At 33.8% G+C, this 27,537-nt stretch overlaps 1 protein-coding gene across 7 annotated transcripts in view; it reads left to right on the forward strand.

The window, feature by feature from the left end:
• DMD (dystrophin) overlaps positions 1 to 27,537 on the forward strand; it is a 2,399,796-nt gene that overhangs the window by 127,198 nt on the left and 2,245,061 nt on the right. For 3 of the 7 annotated variants that reach the window (XM_056797111.1, XM_007493356.3, XM_056797112.1), the window contains exon 1: positions 468 to 1,082. The exons of 2 other annotated variants lie outside the window; for them this stretch is intronic. In XM_056797111.1, the coding sequence (XP_056653089.1) occupies positions 1,052 to 1,082 (31 nt within the window). In that variant the 5' untranslated portion in view covers positions 468 to 1,051. Of the gene's footprint in view, positions 1 to 451; positions 1,083 to 27,537 lie in introns of those variants that run through there. 2 more of the 7 variants (XM_056797116.1, XM_056797114.1) reach the window with 2 other exon arrangements.

The following is a 27,537-nucleotide window of genomic DNA, read 5'->3' on the forward strand; positions in this document are numbered from 1 at the left end:
GCACAACTATTCAAATTCTTAACTGAATTTTTTTCTTTTACTTTTGCTCCACCTGTTTGCTTAAAGATCAAACAGAATAGTATTGCTGTGGTTGTTAGCAAATGAAATCAAGGAGTATTAAATTAGGAGAAAATTGACAGTTTTACCCACAACTTTAATGGATTTCTCCAAAAAGTTTTTATTCTTTCATTTAAATGAAAATCTCCTCCTATGAGACACATATATTCTCACTACTGCACTCTACTGCAACTTTCTCCTACTTATACTAAACTTTGGATTGTTTGCATCATCAATTTATGACTTTTGATTGGATCCCAAGGGGAGCAAATTAATATTTGTAGTCTCTGAATACATAATTCATGCACAAATCATTCCAGGAATGTATTTGCATGTCAGTCAGGGGGAAAAAAACTGCAAATCCATTTGAATTGAAAACTAGAAGAGACTTTTGAAATTTTATTATTGCTAAGAATTTAAAAATTCTACAACTTTCAAAGAGATATTCAGGAATTGTTGTTAGAACTGTTCATCACAGTCCTTGTGTATTTAAGAGGCATGGAGAGCAGTATTCTAGCTACTGTACTATTCTGGCTTGGTTGCTAATCAGGAAGCTGTTGGTCATCTTTTTGAATTCATTATACAGTACATGCCATCCTGGAAGCAGAGCCTTATATGTAGAGTTCATGGGCAGTCCTATTATGGGAAACCAACTTGTTTTGAGGGAAGCCCAGCTGCCTGCTTCTGCGCAGGTCCTGGAATTTGAAACATCTAGGGACCTCTACGGAATCCTGGCATCAGTTACTACATCGACTGACTCTTTGGGAGTTAGACTCACTCATTTTCCCTTTACAGGATTCAGACCTCAGAAGCAGTTCACTTCATAGATAAACTCCAAAGAAAACAGAGAGGACTTTATTTATTTTTTAGAAGGCTACTCTGGCTTCTCAGTATTATTGACTGGTCTAAGTCTGAAAAACCTACTGGAGCAATAAAGCAGGGGACATTTTCATTAAGATATTCACTGTTGCCTTGATATTCTATTTTTGCCCAAATGATTTGGTATGAAGAAGTAGAAGATTGTTGTAAGTATAAATGAACAAAAATAATTCTTACTGTTTTGTGATTTTAGTGTTTTTGATATAACTTTAAATATGCCTAATAGTATAAGAAGTACATACGATGTGAAAGAAAACCAACAAGGAGCTAATTAGTCAATATTGTATTACATACAATAATGAATTTGTCTTCATATACAAATATAATTATGTACAAGTAAATATGCAAAAATAAGAAAACCTTTTTCAATCACTGTAGACAGAACCTTCCAGTACTAAAAACAATGTCAAATCCCCTTGTGTTAAAAGTAGTAAAGTATTAATGTTTTCATGGGATTCTTTTTCTCCTATAAATTAAAATTCTGTAGTTATTTAGTTTTTATTTACTTTAATCACTTTTTGTATGCATATTTCTTCATATGTGAGTTATCTGTCACATATTCCCAGGTAATTCTAAGAATTAATAAACTATCTTTGAAATGAGAAGGGAAAGAGTCTAGATGCAAAACTATATTTCTTCTAAGTAACAGAAAGACTAAGTGATATGAGTTTAGATGGATTAAAACATAATAGAAGGATTTATCAAATCAAAGATTTCTAATCTTTGAATCATTTTAAAAGGTTGTCTTCTACTGATAACTCAAGATAGTACTCAACTATGAATTGTTTTGGAGTGTTAATAACTTTTTAACTTAGACAATATTTTCTTTTAAAACTATTTGGAATTTTAACCATGTTTAATAGTAAAGTTAGCCTAAAGTAATGTTTATTTTTATATCTATAATGATTAAGCACATTTTCACTCAGATACTTTTGCTTCAATTCTAAGACCCATTCTTTAGCATCTTTATTTTGTAGCAATTCATGATTCCCAGGAAATTTAAAATTTTATTATAATGTGCAAGTAAAAATGCTATATTATGAGGACAATCTAATCTGAAGAGATAGATTAACTTGATTACCTAATAGATTTGTGCGACTATTTTTCTTGTATCAACTCTTATGGATCCAAGATTATGACCATTATAAAATAGATACGAAGTCTGTGACTATAAAATAAGTTCAACAATTTCACCAATGACTCACCAATTTCAGGGAAAGAGGGAAAATGCTAGAAAAACTTTATGGGAAGGAATTATTATTTTATATTGATAAGTCTTGGTTTTGAAATATATACACTTCATTATTTCCTTTATTATTCTAAGTAATATTGGAAATCACCAGGGTCATATTCCAGTTAAAATGTTTTTTTTTTCTCTGAACTCAATTAATCTTAAAAAATACTTGTGTGTGTATATATTTGTATATATTACATATATCATAGTGTTTAATCTTTGGCAACATATATAATTTAATTCTCTATAATAGATCTTAAACTAATAGAGTAGAGGAAAGAAAAGTAGGAAAAATTATTAGTAGATGTTTGAAAGAACTAAGGTATTGCTTATAGGCCAACATAATCATTTATGGCATCTTATTATCTTGAATAAGACAGAAATAATTATTAAATATTCATTATATATACAAAAATATAATGAGAATATAAAAGAAAAATGAAAAGTTCCTAACATTTAGAGCTATTCAAGAGGAATGTCCTAAGTTTTCCCTCACTAGAATTCTTCAAGCATTGTCTGAATGACCACCTTTCTGGCATATGTTAGAGGATCATGATAGGTACAAATTTGACTGGATGGCCTTTGAGTTCCCTACCAAATCAGAGACTCTGGGCTGAGTGACATAATCCAACTCTCATATTGTAGATGAGGACAGCAGACTTGCAGAAATTATGGACCTTTCTTAAACACTATGTTTGAAAGAGACAGGATTTGAACCCTGGTGTTCTGACTCCAGATCCAAAGCTCATTACTGCACCATACATGTAGCCATAATATTATATTATTCCTACCCTCGGGGAGACTAGTGCTGATATTCTATTTAAACATTAATGATCGTGTTCATTAAGAAAAGCAAAAGAGTTATCTTAACATTTTAGCCACTAGTTCACTGGCTTAGTTGATGCACTATTCAATGTGAATAATAACTCTAGGAATCTGTACAATTAATCAAATAAGTGAATAAAGATATTAAGGACAAATGATTTTTTACCAAAAAGAAAATAAAACTGCCTTGAATCCCAACATTAATCATCTTTTGAATAAAGGACTAGACATGGAATCCAAAGGCATTGCTTTTGAAAATTAGATTCCAGAAAGACCTATATGCTCAGTAAAATGGATATCCAGTAAATATTTGCTTTTCATTTTATAAATTCAGAACCTAACCAGAGCTGAATGAAAGGTAGGTAATCTTCTCTGTCATTATATACCCTAGATTCTACTTACCTACACATATATGATAATTTTTAAATGTTGATAGGAGTTCAAGTTTACAAAGGACTATGATTTTATATATCTGGAGTGGTGGGGAGGGAAGAGAGGAGCCTCCATAATAAGTTTAGAACGCTATGGGATTAACAACATATTTATGGTACTGTCAGGATAAGCAAAAAGCCACCCAACTTCTAAAATATTTATTGTTATTATTCAGTTGTATCTTACTTGCTGTGACCTCATTTGGGTTTTCATGGTAAAGACACTGAAGAGTTTTACCATTTCCTTCTCCATCTCATTTAATAAGGAGAAAACTGAGGCAAAGTTGAATGACTTGCCCAGGGCCATACAGCTAACTAAATGTCTAAGTCCAGATTTGAACTCAGGGAAATGAGTCTTCCTGACTCCCAGCCTGACACTTGATGTACTCCATCACTTATCTGCCCTCTGAAGGATACCTACTCAAAATGCAGAAGAAAAACATATGATTTATCACTTATAAATATGGCCATATGATTTGGAGTTTAGGCTCTAAAAGACTACTCTATTAAAAATGAATAATATAGAAATAGATTGTGAGTGATGTATATAATCCAGTGAAATTGAAGGGTACAGGGAGAAAACATGAATCATATAACCATGGAAAAATATTTTAAAATAAGTAAACACATTTTAAAAAATAATAAAGAAAATCTACTCATTAAAATGTATTCTTGTGGGGAAGGTGGGGATACAGAGTTATTAGACCTTAATATTCCAATGATTAATCACAATATGTTATCCAAACAGTATTAAAGTGCACATTCATTAAATGGAGGTGAATATGAAGCAGAACTTCTCTTTTTAGATTAAAGTGATCATTTGAAATCCTTTAAAATATGTGTTTTAAGTCACTGTACATATGTTTAAGAAATTCTGAATTTTTAATCCATAGTTGAAGTTTAATAAGAGATTTAATGAAATCTTTGTTTTTCTGGGAAAATCATGTGTTTTATTTTTCATGTCTTATCTTAGGTTTTATCACTAGAGTAACACAAAATAATGTTCTTAGGTCTTATCAGTAGAGTAACACAAAATAGTGTTCTAGTGCCTCCTCCCCTCTCTACCTTCTTTAATATTTCATTGGCTTATTATGGTGATTTATGGTAACTTTTTATTAAGCTACTTTTTATCTCATTATCTCATACACAGTATCTTGATAGATGAATAAAAGCATAACAATGTGTAGTTGAGGGTCCAAACTTATGATTTCCTTGGTATTTCTTTTGGCATTTCTTTGGAAAGTTCTCAATGTGGCAACTTCCTCTACCCTCACAGTCCAGAAACTCCTTCAAATGTCTTTAACAGTTACCCAAAATATCGAGGACTTCATTATATACTTGAAATGATACAGCTAGTATGTGACAGGGGTAAGATTAGAAAAAAGAACTTCCTGATATGAAGGCTGATAACCCTCTAAATACTACAACATTAGGCAATACTAATAGCTGACATCAATATTATATTTTAATATTTATTGTTATTTATTATATTATTTTCTTAATATTTAATAAAACATTTTACATATATTATTTAATTTGTCTCTGACAGCAACACTGTAAGGTAGGGGCTATTATTAAACCCCTTTAACAGCTAGGGAAGGAGTAAGAGCCAGATAGCTTTAAAAAATCCAGGTCTTCTTGACATCAAGTTCAACATTCTGTCCCTATGCAAATTAATATAGAAATATAGATACCTGATTTAAAGTCTCCTGTGATGATAGGTATAGATACAGAAAATTTTAAAACTAAAGGTTTTAGTCCGGCTTCCTTTCATGCATCATGACATGCTTTCGTCCAACTCTTAAGTATTCTGTGATTTTCTAATTTTTCCTTTCTTAATATTTTTCTTGCTGTCTTCTCTTTGAAAATGGGCTATTTCTTTCCAGTTCATAGTTTAAAGCAGTCCTTGTTTTCATATAGAAAGAGAAAATTAACCAAATATCTCTAACTGACCTTGAAGGCAAAGCAAGTAATAGAAGTGCCACTGTGTCTCCTTTGTTTAATGAAAAGGCAAATTATAAAATAAAGTTGGTAGCAATTAGCTTTCTTTAAAATAATAATAATAATGGCATTCCCCTTCTAGGAGACACTTCAGCTTAATGCAGTTTAGAAAGTTGGGAGAATGTAAACTGATTAGAGTTTTATCATTTCTGCCTTTCATTCTAAAAACATACATCGATGGAAGTGATGAAGAGTTCCGTTAATGGAGGCGGTACAGTTATTTCAGACATACCGCGTATGCAATTTGAAGGCAAGCCAGAACACAATGAGAAGGAATAATGATGCCCTTGGCTTATTTTTTTACCCAGCACTTTCAGGTTTTGATTGCATTCAGAGGGCGGCAACAGTTTTCTTTTTTCACAAGGACCTGCTCCAAGTCCTTGGAGGCTTGCATTCTCTTATCAGAGCAGCCAGTTCACGCTGGAGCGTTTTGTTGGGAAGGTCAGAGGCTGCAGTGTGGGAGAGAAGAAACATTTCTTTATAGGACTCCACCAAGTGCTCGTCTGACATTTTCATGAGAATGAGTCCATGAGGCCACTTTGGGATGGATTGAACACAAAATACTCTCCTAGGGGGTGGGAGGCTGAAGTGCAAAGACGATTGGAGGAGGAGTCAGAGGACCAGAAATTAAAATCCCGACCTGCCAGTGGATAACGGAATGGAGCCAGGCAAAGCCTAGCCCTACTATGGAATTCAGGACTTAACAACTTCTAAGTCTGCTTGAGCCCAATGCTTAAGAGTAGCCGTTGGGTATCAGGACCCTTGAATGAGGTTTTTTTGTTGGTGGTGTTTTTTTTTTCTTTCTTCAGCTAACTTTGATGCTTATTTTAAACCAGTTTCTCAGAGATTTGCCTTGGGCCCCACCCACTGGTGGTGGCCTGTGTTATTCTCAGTAACATCCAGCCTCAGCAGAACAGGTGTTAGGGGAAACTAATGTGGGATTAGGTCACCACTCCCCCCACACACCCCTTTGCTGTCTCTTCTGCTCTCTCTCTTTCTTCTCCCTCTCATTCCCATAAACATTCCTCATTCCCTATCCATTCTATCCTGTGAAAAAAAGCAATGAAACTTTTTAAAAATCATCTTGGGGTCTCAATAAAATATGATAAAATGTATTTTATAATATCTATAAATACTTTTTAAAACAATTTACCATTTTGGAAAGAGGCAGTTAAACCCTGTGTGACCTAGGACAAGCCATACTTCCCTGGGACTCAATTTCTTCATCTGTAAAATGAAGTGGCTTTTATTACATAGTTTATATAGACACATATTATAGATTATGTTCTTGTAAAATATTTAGCCAATTTTTATTTTCCATGCTACTAAACATTAACATACAAAGGCAAAACTCCCTCCTGTTTTTATTTTATTAACTAACCTCCTAAAAGAAGGAATAAAGACTTACCTACTATTCTATCTAAACTCATATGATAGCAATCAAAGTGAAAAAGTGTAGGTAACATTTTATATATATATGTATACATATATCAAATATTTATCTGAGTCTAAAATATATGTATTAAATATTAGATATATGTGTATGTATATATATAGGTAGCTATAGAAACATCAATGAAATATGTTTGACTTTTTAATGAAGTTGCAAATCAACGACAAACATATCATCATGACTCTCTCTAATCTATTTAATAATATCCTAGATGTTGATATGACTGAAGGGGTTTTTCATTGAGAGTTTACAGAGTTAAGAAAGATGCTCATTTAATGAAATACCTGTTGTAATTATCTTTGCTTTCATTTTTGTATTGTTGAAGTCCCCAAACTCTATTGACAGCTATTATTACTCACACGTGCAAAAGTCATTTCATATTTTGTCTCAAGGCTATTCAACCAGCACAGTTTATCTGCAACTTTTAATCACTTGAGCCCTCTAATCATGAATAATTTGATTTTTTTAATGAATGATTATCTATTGAGCCTATCATAGGCATATGATCACAGTCTGTGCCCAAGAGAACTGTGCCAATGCAAGAACAACCATCTAAAAGCCTCCACATATCTGCTGCTGTGCACCACGTCCCTCTCTGCACCCAGCTGCTTTTACGGAGCAAGACTGATATTAAGACTATAAATGGACATAAACATCAGTTGCTTTTTGCTCATTCTTGGCACAATTTAAAAAAAAATTCACACACAGCTTGTCTTCTCCTTTATCAGCTTTTGACAGCAGTAGTTCTCCACCTCTGACTCAAAGGGCAGATGAGCTCCCTGTTACAAACATGGATTTAAATCCTCTGAAACTGGGAAAGGATATATGAGAAAGAGAAGGGAAGTCAAGAGTGCATAGGAGGATTATACTATTAAAACAATTAAAGTCTTCTCAAAGAAGACAAATTTTGTCATTTTTTCAAAAAGTTACATTAGGAGTAGATATGTCTAAGTATGGGAAAGCAGGCAGAATATACAGGGAAGAGGAGGCATACTGCAGTTTCAGCATGTTTTAAAAAAATATTTAAAGGAGGCAGAAAAAAATGGTAATGCTCTAAGGAGATCTTTTGGCATGTTGGAGGTTAACTAAAGTAAAGGCTTATGGGCAGTGCAGACAGCTGGGGACAGGAGATCTAGCTGAGATTGAAGGGCAAGGGAGGAGCTGTCATGTGAACAGCTGCTGAGGAGCCAAGAGATTCCTCAGGATTAGCCACACACACCCACCTTCTGCTGGGTGTGTTCTCAGAGCCCTCTCCCCCTAAGGTCTGTTCGCTCTGGGGAAATTCTGAAATCAGGAGACAATTTGTGCTGCCTACAGCCTTTACGCAGGAATTAAAGCCTCAGGGGGCATGGAGGGGGTGTCAAAGGATAATGACAAGACATTTGATGAGGGATTTTTTTTTTCCAATCACTATTTTATAGACTTTGTGAATGAGTTTGAAACAGTAAGAACTTCTATTTTTAATAGCACTCCTCTCCCTCCAACCATCCACCCTCCAACCTCCACCCTCGAAGGCTATTCCTGGACAATCTGACTGAAATGTTGCCTTATGTAGAAAATCTTTAATAAATAGTTAAATTATATAATGTATTCCGTATTTTCCTGTGCTTTGCACATCCTAAAAATACATTCTACGGAAATCCCATTTCAACTGACTGCTGTATAATGAAATGAGCCTTCAGTGTAAAACATTTATCATAGACTGAATTTCAATTGCTCCGTTGAAATTGTTCAAGAATATGAGAAATCATTCTTTAGAGAATACTGAATGTGCCTAGATATGACAAAGTAGGTGTGCATTTTATTTAACACGCTATTTTAGTTAACAGGAGCACTTATTGGAGAAGTGTCGAAAATTTCTGGAGAACCATTAGTAAAATGGATTATTCTTAAATTTGCAAAAGTGGGTAAAATGCTTAGGAAACAACCTGACACTTTACCTCAAATAGAAGCAAAATTGTAGAGAAGGACTAGAAGTCTCTCTTCATGAACAGCTCTAATTGAGTGTTTTCTACCCCACTAGAATATATACACCTTGAGGGTAGAGTGTCTTTTCCCCTTGCCATTCTAGATGTACTTCCGGGCTTAGCACAGTACTTCAGGCATAGGAAGCAGAAAAGAAAAATCAAAGGTGATGGCCCAGCTTATCTAGAACTGTCATGGGGGAGGGATATATTGTTACACAGAAATAGCAATACACAGAGAGGTTCTACCCCACAGAGATCCAGGGAACTGTGTTGAGGTCTTCTGACCATTTTACATGCATGGGTTTGGGGGAAAATGTGTCAGGAGAAGAGAGGGGTAAAAATAGGTAGAATAGTGAACTATACTGAATGTATTAAGATTAGGTATATTTACTGATAGGTTTTCTTTTTTTTTAACCCCTTACCTTCTGTCTTAAAATCGCTATTAATTATCGGTTCCACGGTAGAAGAATGGTAAGGACTAAGTAACTTGCCCAGGGTCACACAACTAGGAAATGTCTAAGGCCACATTTGAATCCAGAACCTTCTGTTTCTGGTCCTGGCTCTCTATCCATTGAACCACCTAACTTCCCCCTACTGATATGCTTTTGATAAAAATAAGGTTCAATTTCTACCTGATGGACCTTCTGATTTAATAGGGGTTGATGAACACTGCCTCAACATGACTTTAATGCAAATCATATACTAAGTATTGTAAATTAATTAAAAAGTTTATTAAAAATTAATATAAAAAAGTGATTAAAATTAATCTCCATAATAAAAATGTTATATTTTAGGAGATTAATTAATGATCATTAGAAATAAAGGGATAAAAAGGTAACAAAATAAAAAAAACACATGCCCATGCTAATCAGCTTGTTCAAAATCCCCACTTACCACCACAGTCACCAACAGGAAGTAAAGAGAGGCCTGGGACCAGCAATTCCACTGCCTAATATCCCCCGTCTACAGGAAGTCAGTGGGCTCCTGGGAAATGTAGTTTTTTAGGTTAACAGATTTCCAATTATACATTATATAGAAGATATCTAAAAGAGAGTTATGAGAAATTCAGGAGGGAAGAATCACTTTTAGTTTTTAAATCCTTGGAAAATTTTATGAAAAAAGTGGTATCTTATCCGAATCTTAATGGAAAGGAGGGATTTCATCAGGCTGAAATGTGTGGAGAATTTGTTTTAAGCACATGATAAAGAGTATGAAAGAGTAAGGAACTGGTGAATTGTCCAGTCTTGTTAAAATTTAGCATATTATGAAGCCATTTTTTAAATATTTAAATTATGTATGTTTGTTTTATGTTAAAATACCCAGGTAACTCCCTTCTTCCCTGCCCCCCCCCATTAAAGATAGAATCATTTAAAAAAAAAGATATATGTGTATATATATATATATATATATATAACTATCTATTTGTTATTTCTATTAATTAGTTCTTTCTCTAGAGTTGGAAATACAAAAGTCATTCTTCAAATACTATTTCTGTTGCTGAACATAATGTTCTCTTCATCATGCTTATTTCACTCTTCATAATTTCCTATAGATCTTGCCATGTAATTTAAAAAATTATCCTGCTCATCTTTTCTTATGGGACAGTAATATTGGATCCCAATCATATGCCATGACTTGTTTAGCCATTCCCCAGTTGATGGACATTCCTTTAGTTTCCAGTTCTTTGTCTCCACAAAAAAAAAAAAAAGCTGCTATAGATATTTTTGGGCAAGTAGATCCCATTCCCCTGTCTTTCATCTTTTTGGGGGGATATAGACATAGTAGTGGAATTGCTGGGTCAATGGATATTCATGGTTTTATGGCTTTCTTTGGTCATAGTTCCAAATTATTCTGCAGAATGGTTGTATCGGTTCATAGCTCCACCAACTGTGTATTAGAGTTCCAATTTTTCCACATCCTCTAAACATTTAAATGGAAAATCCATTTTTTTTGTCATATAGGTGCACAGTGGTACCTCAGAGTTAATTCAATTTGCATTTTTCTAAGTAATAGTGATTTGGAGCTAGTGTGGCTCAGTGGATCAAGAGTCAGATCTAGTGATAGGAGGTCCTGGGTTCAAATCTGACCTCACATGCTTCCTAGTTCTGTGACTGGGTTTAGCTCTTACCAGTCTTTTGCCTTGATAGCAATACATAGTATTGATTCTAAAATGGAAGGTTAAGGTTTAAAAAAAAAACAATGATTTGGAATATTTTTTCACATGAATAAAGATAGTTTTAATTTCTTCATTTGAGAATTGCCTGTCCATATACTTTGACTATTTATCAATTGAGGCAATATTTTTATTATCTAATTTCTTTCATTTAAAAAAAATCTATTAGCATGCATTTTACCTCTCTTCTCCACACACCAAAAGACATATCAGATATCAAGTACTCCATTCTATTTTTCAGGAAAACACATCCATACAAGACCCCATTTCTACTGATCATTTCAATGAGGAGTAAGAAAACATGGAATATAGGAATATAATATTAGTTCATTTAAAAAGAAAGATGTGAAATATGACTAATGATTTAAAGTATAAGCTCTTACTGCAAAGCTCTATAAAACTTCTTGGAAACTTAAAAATGAAATCAAATCTATTGAATTTTATTCATTTTTCCCAAAAATTGAAGCCCTGCCATGAGAAAATTAATCACTAAAGTAAGCTATCTTTCATTTATCAATAAATTAATTTTTCAATATTACACATCAGAACAATTTCTTAGTATTTGTTTACTGATAGTTTGTGATCCATGTTCTCTCTCCCTGCCACACTTCCTCTCACCCTAAAAAGGTATATAACAAGACATAGGTTGTACATATATTATCATATGTTTCACATTTCCTTGCCTGTCATGTTGTAAAAGAAGCCATATCGCTTACACTAGACAAAAACTCATGAAGGAATTAAAGTAAATAATAGCATGATTCAATTTGCATTTGGACTTCTGTGGTGGTGGATTATCTTTTTCTTGTCATGAGTCTCTTGGAGTTGTCCTCTCCTGAATTTTTGCCTTGTTGATAATAATTGTAATTGACAGTTGATCATCATACATTATTGGTGTTACTGAGTACAATGTTCTCCGGGTTCTGCTTACTTCAATTTGTATCACTTCAGATAAGTCTTTCCAAGTTTTTTGATGGTTATTTTGTCTGTCATTTTTTATGGCACAATAGTATTCCATTACAAGCATGTGCCACAACCTGGTCATCTATTCCCCACTTAATGGACATCCCTTCAGTTTCCAGTTCCTTCCCACCACAAATATAGCTGTTATGAATATTTTTGTACAGGTAGGATCCTTTATCCTATCTTTAATCTCTTTCAGATACAGACCTAGTAGTGGTATTGCTAGGTATGCACAGTTTGATGGCCCTTGTTTTTTCTTTCTTTTTTTTTTTTTACTTCTCTAACTCCATGATCCTCTGAATGCATTAATACATCATGGAGAAAGATGTCCAAGAAGAATCCTGGAAGTTACCTTACATAAACCATAAATATGTTATACCCAGTATATCCATTGATCATTCACATGATTGTAAGGAGGAGGAAGAATATTATTCCAAGAATTTCCCAGTCCTGAGACTGTATAAGTCCCTCTCCCACATGCCTTTAGTGCATATATCACAAGTCTGGAGGCAAAGATTTTTTTCTTTTTAATAGTTTTTAAAAATACTTTTTGTTTTATATATCACCTAAGTTTCTTCTTCTAGCTCTCCTTTTCTTAAATTTCAGAGTTCTCTCCCTTATAACATTTTAAAATCACCAAAGCTGATCAATAGATTGAAAAATAAATTCTGCCATTATATTTAAATTTGCATAGTTGGAGACTCCCTACCTCTATAAAGGAGCAAGGGAGCTGTATTTTATTAGTTCTTCTTTGGGATCAAGCTTTCTCTTTATTTTACTTGTTTGCTGGTCACTCTTTCTATTATAATTGGTGTTATCAGATATGTTCTCTTCCTGGTTTGCTTATTCCATTTTGTATCAGTATTACTAAGTCATCCTACTCTCTATTCTTCATTCTTATAATTTCTTATACCATGATTCATCCATTATATTCCTGGACCATAATTTGTTTAGCTCTTTCTCTATAAATGGGTCTTAAAAGTCTTTGCTTGGTGGGGATCTGTTCAATTAAATTAAAGAAAAACATACTAAGGGTCTACCACATACACATAATTTTAGTCATTGAAGAGGATAGAAAGATGAATTTTAATCACTCAATAAATGTTTATTTAGCACATACTTTGTTGTTGTTTAGTTGTTTTCAGTCATGTTTGTGACCCTATTGGGGGTTTTCTTGGCAAATATTTTGAAGTGTTTTGCCATCTACCTCTTCATCTCATTTAACAGATGGGAAAACTGAGGCAAACAGAGTTAAGTGACTTTCCCAGAGTCACATAGTTATTCTGAGAACAGATTGCAGTCTAGGAAAATTAGTCTTCCTGATTCCAAACCCAGTACTCTACTTACTATGCCACCTAGTTGCCCTATTTGTAACCTCAATACCTTGCATTCAATAAGGTTATAATTAATGATTAATAATGATAATATCTAGCATTTATATTCTACCTACTATGTGCCAGGTATTGCTCTAAATACTTTTATAAATATACCATTTGATCCTCACAAAACCCTGGAAAGTTGGTTCTATTATTATCACCATTTTATAATTGAAGAAACTGAGGCAGAGATTGAGAAATTTGTTCAAAATCACATAGTTTGAAAGGGTCTGAAACTGGATCTGAACTCAGGTCTCCCTGACTATAGGTCCATCTCTCTAAATTGTCCAGAAGGAAGGTAGAGATTCCTGGCATTGATTGATGTAGAATATCCCAACAATGATGCGAAACTTGTACAAAGATGTGGAGGAAGGAAATGAAATAATACGTATTGGATACAATAAGTGATCCAATTGACCTGAAATGTAGAAAAGGAGAAATTCAGTATGAGAAATTAGTTTAGAAAGTTTGGTTAGAGGCAGATTTTTTAAAACTTTTTTCCAGATTACATATTGATATAATTTTTAATCATTGTTTTCTGACATTTAGCAATACATGTTCTCTCCTTCTCTCTCACCCAACAGTCCTCCCCAAAGTAACAGGTAATATGATATAGGTTTATAGGTATTATTTTATTATATATTTTTGCATTTTTGTCATATTGAGAAAATAGGCACATTACTTATAATAGAGAAAAATCCAAGAAGAAAATAAAGTTAAGAATGGCATCCTTCAAATTGCATCTAATCTGTTGGTTCCTTCTATGGAAATGGGTAGATTTTTTCATCATAGAGGCAGATTCATAAAAGGCTTAATGAGACAAACAATGACCTCTATTCAAGAGCAAAATGGGAGTCATTGAAGCTTTTTGAGCGAGGTCATGACATCTTGTGATTTCATAAGAGCATAGATTTGAAGCTGAAAGGATATTGAGACACATCTCTCTACATTTGAGGGAACTGCATTGTCATATAGCTAGCAAGTGTTGAACTTGGCTCTTCTTGATTCCAAGTCCAATTCTGAATCACTAGACCATGCTGCTCTTTATTTTAAGAAATATAAGTTAGGCAGTAATGTAGCATTTGGATTGGCATCAGTGGAGTCAGGGACAAAAAATTAAAATATTAGTACACTAATCCAAGTGAAAAGTCCTGAGCTAAGGCAGTGACTATGATTGGAAAAATGTTCATGAAATTGAGAAATGTTGTGATACTGTTTGGTATCTGAAAATGGGAAGAAATAGTGCAAAGAGTTGAAGTTGACTAAATGGCTATACATATCTAGAAAAATTACATCAACTGAAAAAAAATCAAAGTTTAAAATGTTGTGTTGATAGTGGGGCAGGAAAATCTTGTTTTAGAGGTATTGATTTTGAATTGAGAAGACATCTGAGGTAGAGATATGGAAGAGGCAAATGGGAGAGACAAAGAAACAGAGAAAAGGATGAAAGGAGAGAAGGCGGGAGGGAGGAAGGTGGAGAGAGAGACAGAGACAGAGAAAGGGAGAGAAATGGTCCAAGGCAGAAGTCTGGAGTATATCCATTCATAAGGAAAAAATTACATGGTTGATGATCCAGCAAGACATCTAAGAATCTACTCTGGACAGAGAAAAATCAAAAGAGAACAATGTCAGGAAAGTTCAAGGAAGAAAAAGTTTTCAAGTTGAGGGATGATCATTACCTTAAGATATTGAATATACTTTAAAAGGAAAAGGATTGAGGAAAGACCATTGGATCTGACAATTGGATGATATAATTTAGTTAGAACTGTTTAATCCTATGCTAGAAACAAAAAAAATGAAAATCATGAAAGTAGAGATGTACTTTACTTCCTCTGAACCTCTGATTATACCATTCTCTTTATCCCAAATGTCTTTTAATGCCTTCTGCATTCATCAAGGTCAAATTTAGAGGTTAGTGTACTGTGAAACTTTCCCTTAACTCCCCAGTAAGGAATGATCTTCCCAAGTAGAACTTTAATAATTTTGCGTGTATCTTTTCTGTAGAACATAACACATTATAATGTAGAGTAATTATCTGTGTATTAATTTATCTCCCCTGCTAGACTATAAGCAACTTGAGACAAAAGACTGTTTTTGTTGTCATCATGCAGACCTTAACCTAATACCTGACATATAGCAAGTGCCCAACACACAGTTTATTCAGTGAGTGAAGAAATGAATGAATAATAATGATTTTTTTAAAAAAGGATGTTATTTTCATGCCACATCAATAATGACAAAAGAATGACTGCCATGCAATTTGCTGTTAGCAATATAGTTCCACTCTTACTTGATCAAGCTGAAAAACAGAGACTGTGATTCAGTGCTCCTTTTCAAAGAAGAAAAATAAAATGAAGCAGAAACACCAAAATTAAAAGGTCAAAATAGAGGATAATTTAATTTAAACAATAAAGCTTAATGAATATCACATTTGTTTTCCACTCTTGGAATTTTAAAATATGGTAGCACAATTAACTATTGAATAAAAACCAATCCATCAGATTCAAATAAATAACTGTTTGGGTTTTTTTTACATTCATTATATTCCTTTTAACTGGTCTTTGTATAAAAAGTACTCCAGGCTCTAGATATAGATCATATTTTACTGTATCATTTTTTTTTAATTTTCAGAGACCTAACATATTGATCTGGTCTCTTCAAAGACTAGATATTCATTTCATTCATAATGAACAATGAAAAATCCTCTGTGAATAGGCAAATAGAATTAGTCCTGATATTTTTTCCCTGTCTAATTTTGTGACATTTCTTTTATGAATATAATCTAGCATTTGAATGCTGTCAGTTCCTATTCAGAGATTTTCTGGAATACCAAACTATACTGATTTAATAATATAGGCATAAGCAAAATTAAGAAAATGTAGAGATATTTTCCATTTACATACTCTACATACTCTACTTTCTTGAATATTGTTACCTGAAACTAGACTGAGTGATATAAAAATATATATACTATTAAAGATCACATTTTAACATAGTCTTGCTTTGTATGCCATAAATATTACTGGAGAAATTGAGAGTTAGAGGATTTTAAAGACCCAATAAAAAAAGAGAGAAGCTAGAAATATGTGATTGTCTATATTGTCCTTAGGATTAGGGTTTTTTTCCCCCTTGAAATCAGTATGAGGTTTTTATTTAATTTTAGATGATATGAAATTCAAAGGAAAACACCTTGCCAGGATTTACTTTTATTTGGGAAATAAAGCGTTATCATTTTGTGGTCAAAATTGACTATGCATTTTAAAATATTACTGCTTATTGATAGTGTCATCTGTCAACTAAATGCAAAGTATGTGTTACTACCATTTATATATAGGTACAATTGTAAATGGAGTATAAATCATGAATGGTTTATAAAATAAAGTCTTTGAATTTGAGGTAATACATATGAATGAATTATTTGAGTCTCTGACTAAAAAGATAGTCATGAGTAATACTACAAAAAGATATGAGATAATTTTGAGAAGAAAAGTAAATTTGGAGCCAGGGAAAGATGATAGATTCTGTCCACATCAGTCAGTCAATGAACATTTATAAAGTGCCTACTGTGTGACAGGTTCTATACTAAATACTAAGGCCACAAAGAAATGTAAAAACAAAACAAAACCAGTTTTCACTATTGAGTAGTTCATGGTCTAATGGAGGAGACAACATGTAAATAACTATTTAGAAGTAGAATATATGCAGGATAAATTGGAAATAATCAACCATAGCAAGGCAATAGAATTAAGGGGAATTGGGAAAGACTTCTTTGAGAGAGAAGGATTATTTTCTTACTGGCTCTGGCATTTAACCAACTATAAATCCTATTAATTGTTCAGTCGTTCAGTAAATATTTATAGGGAATGCATTGTGGGATGAACTGGGGAACATGCCTAGAAGAAGTTATTATTTTCTTTGAAGTGTAGTAGCTGAGATACAAAATGACCATGATTCAAAGTAGAATCTAGACACATACTAGAAGAAATCACAAAATGTTATGGGACTTCAGAAGAGATTTCTTTTAGCTAGGGAAATCTTTATGATGAGATGGCAAAGTTGGGTAATATTCAGGCATATTGAAATGGCTATTCTAGCATTAGAAACAGAACAGAGCTAGAAAAATGCAGGATCTATTTAGGGAAAATTTAAGCATTCCAGACTTCCTAAGGCATAAGGCCTATGAAAAGGAAGGAATAAGAAATAAGACTGAATGATTTATTAGAATCAGAGGGTTATATGGCAAGCAGCAATAGTAATATTCCAGAGCACTTGCATACAGAAGTTCAAAAAGGAATTATACTATCATATAAAAATAATGAAAACATCCATTGATATATTTTTACTTTTTATGCAGAAATGCCTTTAATTTATAATTACAACCTATCTGCTCCTAGTATTTAAAAATATATAGAATTTTTAATACTAACTCAAAAGAGAGGGTAAAGAAAAAAGGTTCCTTCAGTCAAGTGAGCAGAGCAAAGAGAGACAGAGACTCACACCTGCAGCACTTTACCAAAAGCACAAGCTCTGAAAAAAGAGCACCACAGCATGGGTCTCAGCCAAATTTATCTCCCAAGCATCCTTACATAAAATGAGGATGTAACTTAAAAGGATGCTAGGAATGTAGCTCAGGGGTTGCAAATTTTCCATCTGCACACTGCCTTATGTGGAATATCTTGGTAAAACATTTGCTAATTTCCTTTAGAAATATACTTTAGTCCAGATTCAGATTTTTAAGGAAAAAAATATCTATCTCTATACATATATAAAACAACCCAACAATTTCAGAGAGATTTTCTTTTTTTTCTCATATGAAACATTTTACTGAAGTCTTACTCAAAAAAAAAATCAGCAAATAATAAATATAGAAGAAATCTCCCCACATAGATAATTGGAAATAAAGAGATACATAGTCCTTGGGTACTTTATAATCTATAATGGCCAAGGAGAACACTTTCTTATTTTAAAAAAATCCCTTCAATTTGAAATAAAAAATAATTTTAGTTATTTTATGATATGTGTTTTCAAAAAAAAAAAGAAATGATTGCTTGCCATCAAAATAAACCTGCTCAAGGAATAAATGGACTGAGAGTCAATCTCTATAAATCTTATATTTACCATGAGAGCTTTTAAAATGAATACCTGAGAAATAGCAGTCTGAAACTTGTTTAACAAGACCCTTGGGTCCAGAAAAACAATGTATCATCACAAGTCCCATTCAATGAATAGACCTAGTAAATTAATAAATCCATCACTTGGTGTGTAAAGAAAGAGGGTGTAACACCAACAAAGCAAAATAAACTTCACCTTTAGCTACTCCAGGACATATATCAATTGCAGAAGGAAGTGCCATATGATTGTAGGACTTTTGACAAATCTTATAACCTGTGACAGATTGTGAGACTGAATGTTTATTAGTAATAGTTCATTGATGTTTATACTGTCCTGTTTCTTTCTTTGTATTCTCAAAACTCAGCACAGTGCCTAACAGATATATAGAAAGAGCTTAATAAATGATTTTTTGACCAGTTAACTCATACTTATCCTCCAACAAACTGTTCAATTATAACATATTATCCCAGTTCCAGGACTGAGGACAGTACCCATAAAAGGATCAATCCCTTAAGTCTAAGCAGTTCAGGCTAATAAGTATTCTCTTCCAGTATATATTTATGTACAGCTGTGGCTAGAATGGTAACATTAGGCTAACTATACAGTTTTTGTGGTTGTCATTTCTACTTGTTCATTGTATTCTAAATATGTAATTCTAAAATTTAAAAAAAATTTAATTCTAAAATTCTAAACTTTAGAATTACATGACTGATATTCAGTCTATATTATTTGTTCATTTATTAGATAGAATTTTTTGCACCTTTTCATAATCTTAATATTGTTTTTATATGCCAAAATTAATCACACATTAAACCAATACAACCTTAGAGCAGGTACATTTAAGGGCTTGAAATATATAGAAATGTTAGATGGCATTAAATAAGCCCGAAGTAGCAGTTAGACAATAAAGTCAAGGCAAGGAATAAGAGAATAACCTCTTCTCAGCAACATCACTGTATTCTACTATTCTTTGATGGAGAATACTTATGTTGGAAATCATCCATGATTCTGTCCAGATTGAATCTTGCCTGGAATATGAGAGGCTACCTTTAACTACTTCAAGGAAAGTGAATCTTTATGGTTGAGTTGTTGTTGGAAATTCCCTAAAAAGAGATGGGCAACTGTAGATTCATTCTAAGTATATTCAGTTTTAGTTCATGGAATTTCCATATTGATTTTCCATTGTGAGAGTTCTGAGTTTAAAGATGGAAAACCTTTCACCTATATTAACTTGAACCAAACACCACACTCTTGTTAAGAAATAAACTGATTGGGTTGGGAGTATCCCTATGAAAACTCAAGGACATACATTGAAGATGATTCAGATATAAACAAGGGAGAGTTTCTTTTTTAAATTAAAATTAATTTATTTAGTCAACTTAGAACATTATTCCTTGGTTACAAGAATCATATTATTTCCCCTCCATCCTCTGTCCCCACCCACACCATAGCTGACAAGCATTTTCACTGGGTATTGCATGGGTCTTTGATCAGAACCTATTTCCATGTTGTTGGTGTTTGCATTAGGATGTTCATGTAGGGTCTATATCCCCAACCATATCCCCTCAATACATGTAATCAAGCTATTGTTTTTCTTCTGTGTTTCTACTCCCACAGTTTTTCCTCTGAATGTGGATAGTGTTTTTTCTCATAAATTCCTCCAAGTTGTTCAGGATCACTGCATTGCCAATAATGGAGAAGCCCATTGCATTTGATTGGACCACAGTATATCAGTCTCTGTGTACAATGTTCTCCTGGTTCTGCTTCTCTCACTCTGCATCAGTTCCTGGATGTTGTTCCAGTCCACATGGAATTCCTCCACTTTATTATTCCTTTTAGCACAATAGTATTCCATCACCAACATATACCACAATTTGTTCAGCCATTCCCTAATTGATGGGCATCCCCTCATTTTTCAATTTTGGCCACCACAAAGAGTGCAGCTATAAATATTCTTGTACAAGTCTTTTTCCTTATTATCTCTTTGAGGTACAAACCCAGCAGTGCTAGGGCTGGATCAAAGGGCAGACAGTCTTTTGTTGCCCTTTGGGCATAGTTCCAAATTGCCCTCCAGAATGGTTGGATCAATTCATAACTCCACCAACAATGAATTAATGTCCCTACTTTGCCACATCCCCTCCAGCATTCACTACTTTCCTCTGCTGTCATGTTAGCCAATCTGCTAGGTGTGAGGTGATACCTCAGAGTTGTTTTGATTTGCACCTCTCTAATTATAAGAGATTTAGAACACTTTTTTATGTGCTTATTAATAGTTTTGATTTCTTTATCTGAAAACTGCCTATTCATGTCCCTTGCCCATTTATCAATTGGAGAATGGCTTAATTTTTTGTACAATTGATTTAGCTCTTTGTAAATTTGAGTAATTAAACCTTTGTCAGAGGTTTTTATGAAGATTGTTTCCCAATTTGTTGTTTCCCTTCGATTTTAGTTACATTGGTTTTGTTTGTACAAAAACTTTTTAATTTGATTTAGTCAAAATTATTTATTTTACATTTTGTGACTCTTTCTATGTCTTGCTTGGTTTTAAAGTCTTTCCCTTCCCAAAGGTCTGACATGTATACTATTCTATGTTTGCCTAATTTACTTATAGTTTCCTTCTTTATGTTCAAGTCATTCACCCATTTTGAATTTTGTGGTCTCTCTCAGAGGGGAGAGAAGCCACAAGGTAGGAAGATAGAGACAGGATAGAAGTTTAGATACCACGAGGGGGATGACAGAGTCAAATTAGAGATATGAGGTGGTCAGAATGAGTCTTTATTAATACCACACAGGTCAGAGAGATGAATAGAGAAAGATTAAAGATGGAGCTTGGCCTCTGGCCAAGCTCCTGCAAGGACAGCCATCAGCTAGCCTGAAAGGGAGAGAGAGAGGTGTGGCGGAGCTTGCTGGGCCATAAATACCATTTGCTACGTAGTACATAGGGATGACCCTCATTGGTTAATGACAAGGCATAGGTGTGGTTTCTCTTAACCAGGCGAGAACAAAGAAACTTGTTTTCCCACCTAACCTGGAAGAAGCTGGGGTCAAGGGTCAGAGGCCTTCCCAGCCATGAGCAATACTGCGCATGCTCAAGACTGAGCATGTTCTCTTTTAAGGCAATCTGACTGCTACAGAATTTATCTTGGTGTAGGGTGTGAGGTGTTGATCCAAACCTAATCTCTCCCACACTGTCTTCCAATTTTCCCAGCAGTTTTTAATGAATAGTGGATTTGGATCCCAAAAGCTGGGATCTTTGGGCTTATCATAGACTGTCTTGCTGAGGTCACTTACCCCAAGTCTATTCCACTGATCCTCCTTTCTGTCTCTTAGCCAGTACCAAATTGTTTTGATAACCACTGCTTTATAATATAGTTTGAGATCTGGGACTGTAAGTCCTCCTTCCTTCACATTTTTTTTTCATGATTTCCCTCGATATCCTTGATCTTTTGTTCTTCCAAATGAATTTTGTTATGGTTTTTTCTAATTCAGTAAAAATGTGTTTTGGTAGTTCATTGGGTATGGCACTAAATAAGTAAATTAATTTCGGTTGGATTGCCATTTTTATCATGTTAGCTCATCCTACCCATGAGCAATCAATGCTTTTTTCCAATTGTTTAGGTCTAGTTTTAATTGTGTGGAGAGTGTTTTGTAGTTGTGTTCATATAGTTCCTCTGTTTGTCTCGCTAGACAGATTCTTAAGTATTTTATATTGCCTAGGGTGATGGTGATTTTAAATGGAATTTCTCTTTCTAATTCTTGCTGCTGTGATGTGTTGGAGATATATAGAAATGCTGATGACTTATGTGGGTTTATTTTGTATCCTGCAACTTGGCTAAAGTTGTTGATTATTTCTACCAGTTTTTTGGTTGAGTCTCTAGTATTCTTTAAGTAGACCATCATATCATCTGCAAAGAGTGATAGCTTGGTCTCCTCCTTGCCTATTTCAATACCTTCAATTTCTTTTTCTTCTCTAATTGCTACAGCTAGTGTTTCTAGTACAATGTTAAATAATAGAGGCGATAATAGGCATCCTTGTTTCACTCCTGATCTTATTGGGAAGACTTCAAATTTAATCCCATTGCAGATGATGTTTGCTGATGGTTTTAAATATATACTATTTTTATTATTTTTAGGAAAGGCCCTTATATTCCTATGTTTTCTAGTGTTTTCAATAGGAATGAGTGTTGTATTTTGTCAAAGGCTTTTTCTGCATCTATTGAAATAATCATGTGATTTTTGTTGGTTTGCTTGTTGATATGGTCAATTATGTGGATGGTTTCCCTAATATTGAACCATCCTTGCATTCCTGGTATGAATCTTACCTGGTCTTGGTGAATAACCCTCATGATCACTTGCTGGAGTCTTTTTGCTAGTATCCTATTTAAGATTTTTGCATCTATATTCATTAGGGAGATTGGTCTATAGTTTTCTTTCTCTGTTTTTGACCTGCCTGGTTTTGGAATCAGTACCATATCTGTGTCGTAAAAGGAATTTGGTAGAACTCCTTTGCTTATTCTGTCAAATAGTTTGTATAATATTGGGATTAGTTGTTCTTGGAATGTTTGATCGAATTCATTTGTGAATCTATCTGGGGATCTTTTCTTAGGGAGTTCTTTGATGGCTTGTTCAATTTCTTTTTCTGATATGGCATTGTTTAGGTAGTCTACTTCTTCCTCTGTTAGTCTAGGCAATTTATATTTTTGAAAATATTCATCCATATCTCATAGAATGACATATTTGTGGGCATATAATTGGGCATAATAATTTTTAATGATTGCCTTAATTTCCTCTTCAGTAGATGTGAGGTCTTCCTTTTCTTCTTGGATGTCAACTTGGTTTTCTTCTTTGCTTTTTTAAATTAGATTGACCAGTACTTTGTCTATTTTATTTGGTTTTTTTTTCAAAGTACCAGCTTCTAGTCTTATTTATTAAATCAATAGTTCTTTGACTTTCAATTTTATTAATTTCTCCTTTGATTTTTATGATCTCTAATTTAGTCTTCATTTGAGGATTTTAAATTTATTCACTTTCTAGCTTTTTAATTTGCATACACAATTCACTGACCTCTGCCCTGTCTAATTTGTTAATATATTAACTCAAGGTTATAAATTTCCCCCTAAGCTTTGGCTGCATCCCATAGATTTTGAAAAGTTGTCTCATCATTGTCATTTTTCTTCAATGAAGTTATTAATTGTTTCTACGATTTGTTCTTTAACTGGTTCTGGAGAATCTTATTGTTTAATTTCCAATTAATTTTTTATTTCCCTCTCCATGTACCCTTATTAATGATTATTTTCATTGCATTGTGGTCTGAGAAGGTTGCATTTATTATTTCTGCTCTTTTGTGCTTGTTTGCAATGTTTTTATGCCCTAGTACATGGTCAATCTTTGTGAATGTGCCATGTGCTGCTGAAAAGAAGGTGTATTCCTTTTTGTCCCCATTTATTTTTCCCCACATATCTACTAACTCTATTTTTTCTAAGATTTCATTCACTTCTTTTACCTCTTTCTTATTTATTTTTTGGTTTGATTCATCTAGTTCTGATAGAGGAAGATTCAGGTCTCCCACTAGTATAGTTTCTCTCTCTATTTCATCCTTGAGCTCCACTAGTTTCTCCTTTAGAAATTTGGATGCTATGCCATTTGGTGCATACATATTGAGTACTGATATTTCCTCATTGTCTATACTGCCTTTTATCAGGATGTAATTACCTTCCCTATCTCTTTGTAACATATAAATTTACCCCCTTTTGTTTCTTTTCCCATTTCTTTTACTTTTAACCCCCTTTTTTATCTCTAGTTGTGTATATATATCTACATATATATGTATTTATGCATACATATACCTATATACATGTTTATGTCTTGGCATTTTATCCTATACCATTTGTCACTGTTCTCTCTAAGTGTAATTCTTCAAGTTGCCCAGGTGTTAATAACAATTTTTAAGAGTTACCAATGACCTCTTTTCTTATAGGGATACATATCATTTTAACTTAATGGGTCTCTTAAAAAAGAAGTTATTGTTGTTATTTTGGTTTGGTTCTTCTTTTTTCCCTGTTTCTTAATTACCTTTTGATGATTCTTTTGAGTTCTGTGCTTGGGCATCAAATTTTCTGTTCAGGTCTGGTCTTTCCTTTAGAAATGTTGGAATTCTTCTATTTTGTTAAATGACCATACTTTCCCTTATAAGAATATAGTCGGTTTTTCTGGGTAGTTGAGTCTTGGTTGTAGATCTAGTTCCTTTGCTTTCCAGAATATCATATTCCACTCTTTCTGTCATTCAGTGTAGATACAGCCAGATCCTGTGTTATCCTCTCTGTGGTTCCATGGTATCTGACTTACTTCTTCTTAGTAGCTTGTAATATTTTTCCCTTGGTCTGATAGTTCTTGAATTTGGCTATATATTCCTGGGTATTGTTGGTTGGGGATTAAGTACAGGAATTGATCCATGGATTCTTTCAATCTTCACTTTTCCCTCTTGTTCTAGAATATTGGGGAAGTTTTCTTGGATAATTTCCTGTAGTATTATGTCCAGGCTTTTTCTTTTGTCATGGTCTTCAAGTAGACCAATGATTCTTAATTCGTCTCTCCTGGATCAATTTTCTAAATCTTCTGTTTTGTTAATAAGGTGTTTCATATTTTTCTCAATTTTTCCATTCTTTTGATTTTGCTTTATAGTGTCCTGCTGCCTTGTGATGTCACTTGTTTCTAGTTGTTGCATTCTGGATTTTAAAGACTGGATTTCATCCCTGTCTTTTTGGTCATCCTTCTCCTTCTGGCCTGATTTTCTTTGGAGATCATCTTTCATCTCTTTTTCCTCATTTTCAAGCTGGTTAATTTTCACTCTCAAGATACTATTTTCTTGTTTTACTTCAAGTGCCTCTGTTTACAGATGATTTATCTTACATTAAGTTCTTTTCCCAGTTGTCTTCAGCCTCTCTTAATTGTGTTTTGAATTGTAGAGCCTGTATCCAATTTGCTGGGGTTTCTGTTTTTTTTTTTCTTGGTGTTCCCTCCTTCTCTGTTCTGTTTGCTCTTTGTTCATTGCCATTATAGAAGCTGTCAATTGTAATTTCTTTTTTTCTTTTTTTGTTGTTTTTCTCATATTTACCCCCTTCTTTACTTCCTACTGTTGTCTGAGCTCTTGCTCTTCTCATTTTGTGTGTGTGTGTGTGGTTTTGGGCCTTTCTTTCCACATTCACCCTTGGAGCTTTATCAGCAAATCTCTCAGTGCAGTCTCTGGGGGGGGGGGGGGGATGTTGGAGCTTGAGCTTCCCTGCCCTCTGAAGGCTTTGATGGGATTAAGTCCAGCTAGGTTTACCTGTATGTGCCCTGAAGCCAAAATATCAGGAAGGGGGCAATATGGTATGTCTCCGCTGCTGCTACTAGGCTGCCCACTCTGCACTCTGCTCTTCTCTAACTGCTTTCCCCACCACTTGTGTTAGATGCTCTGAGCCTGGCATGGCTTTGCCCATGAGGTTCTCCTTCCAGACCAGCACCCTTGCCCACCAAGAGGTTCCAGCTGCTGCTGGAGGCTTAGAGCTCTAGGTAGGGGAGGCTTCCCGGTACCTTCCTTCTTCCTTCTCCTTAAACCTGAGTGTTCTTGAATTCTGGCTTTTGGGGGCATACATTTTAAGTTGAGTCCAGCAGGAGGATTCCTTGGCTCTGTCTTGTTGTTAGGTTTGATTTTCAGTCCCCTGGGAGCATTTGTTTTATAATTGGTAAGGAAGGGTTTTCAGAGGTCTGAACTTTCATTGCCTCTATGCTGCCATCTTGACTCTGCCTCTCCACAAGGGAAAGTTTCAGGAAATGGAAAATCCTGAATCTGTCTAATAGATAATCCTTCTTTGTCAGACAGGCTCCAACACAGGGATGATAATAATTATGTGCAGTAAATATGAAAAGATCTTGGATAAATTGATAAATAAGAATATGATGAGTTTGAAAAATATAGGGATATTTAGTCTTTTTGAGATTTTAAGAGCATTAGAGAAATCTATAGAACCATTTCTCCAAAACATTTTATGAGGAAAGATTAGCTTGAGTAGTAGCATTGATTTGCTTTACAGAGTAGGCTTGTGACAAGATTCAACAATGAAATTGAGTTTCTATTACCTAATGAAATATTTTCACTGTAATATCTATAAGATTCTTATGCATAAAAGAGTGTCTTAGTTGATATTATAAAAATCCATTTTGACTTGCTAAATCTAGCCAAGGGCTATAAAGCATGTATGCTGTAGCTGTAATTGGTATTACTTAAAAACAGTAATAATAAAATTATTTTTAATATTTATTGAATGAAAAATAAAATATTGTTCTATTGTTTCTTTTGAAAATCAATGTACCTTGTATGTATATGTTACACTCAAAAGAAAACACTCTAAGACAGCATGCATAATATATCATAGCTATATTACATATGATGCTGGAGATATAAATTTGTTTCATTCTTCATTCTTTTTGCCTGGGGCTTATATTGTAGGTATGTGGTGCATACTTTGTAAGTGCAGAAATAAGCCTCATACTTTAAAAAAAATCAAACTAGGAATGATACTTGGTGGAGAATTAAGTCTTAATAGATATTTCTGGATATCTAAAAAATATCCTTCTTTGTAGAGCATATAATCTCACATTTTCCAGAAAAAAAGAATGAAGTAGAAGGATGAAAATAAATAGATTATGTGTATGTGTTTCTTGTCACCGGATAAATTCCTTACACTCCTTGCAACTTTTAATATTTTAAACATTTATGTAAATGCTTAAACATTTTACAAGTATTCTGTTTCCAAACTTTTAAAATTTTAGCATCATTATCTAATTTTTATCTTATATAATGATGGAGTTGTTTAGGTATCCCATTGCTAAGGATCTTGAAGGACAAGATAGCAATTATTTCAAGTTTGCAGTATGATTATCTGATAAAACTTTCAAGAAGCTAGCATGTTGTCATGTCACCCTGTCTAGGTCATTTTTACCTAGTCTGGGTAATTTTTATTCTGGGAAATGTATTTGTAGCCTCATTTCATACTACTTTACCTTCTCAGGTCCTTAACTTCAGCC

Source organism: Monodelphis domestica, chromosome 4 (genome assembly GCF_027887165.1).
Source record: "Monodelphis domestica isolate mMonDom1 chromosome 4, mMonDom1.pri, whole genome shotgun sequence".
NCBI classification, from domain to species: domain Eukaryota; kingdom Metazoa; phylum Chordata; class Mammalia; order Didelphimorphia; family Didelphidae; genus Monodelphis; species Monodelphis domestica.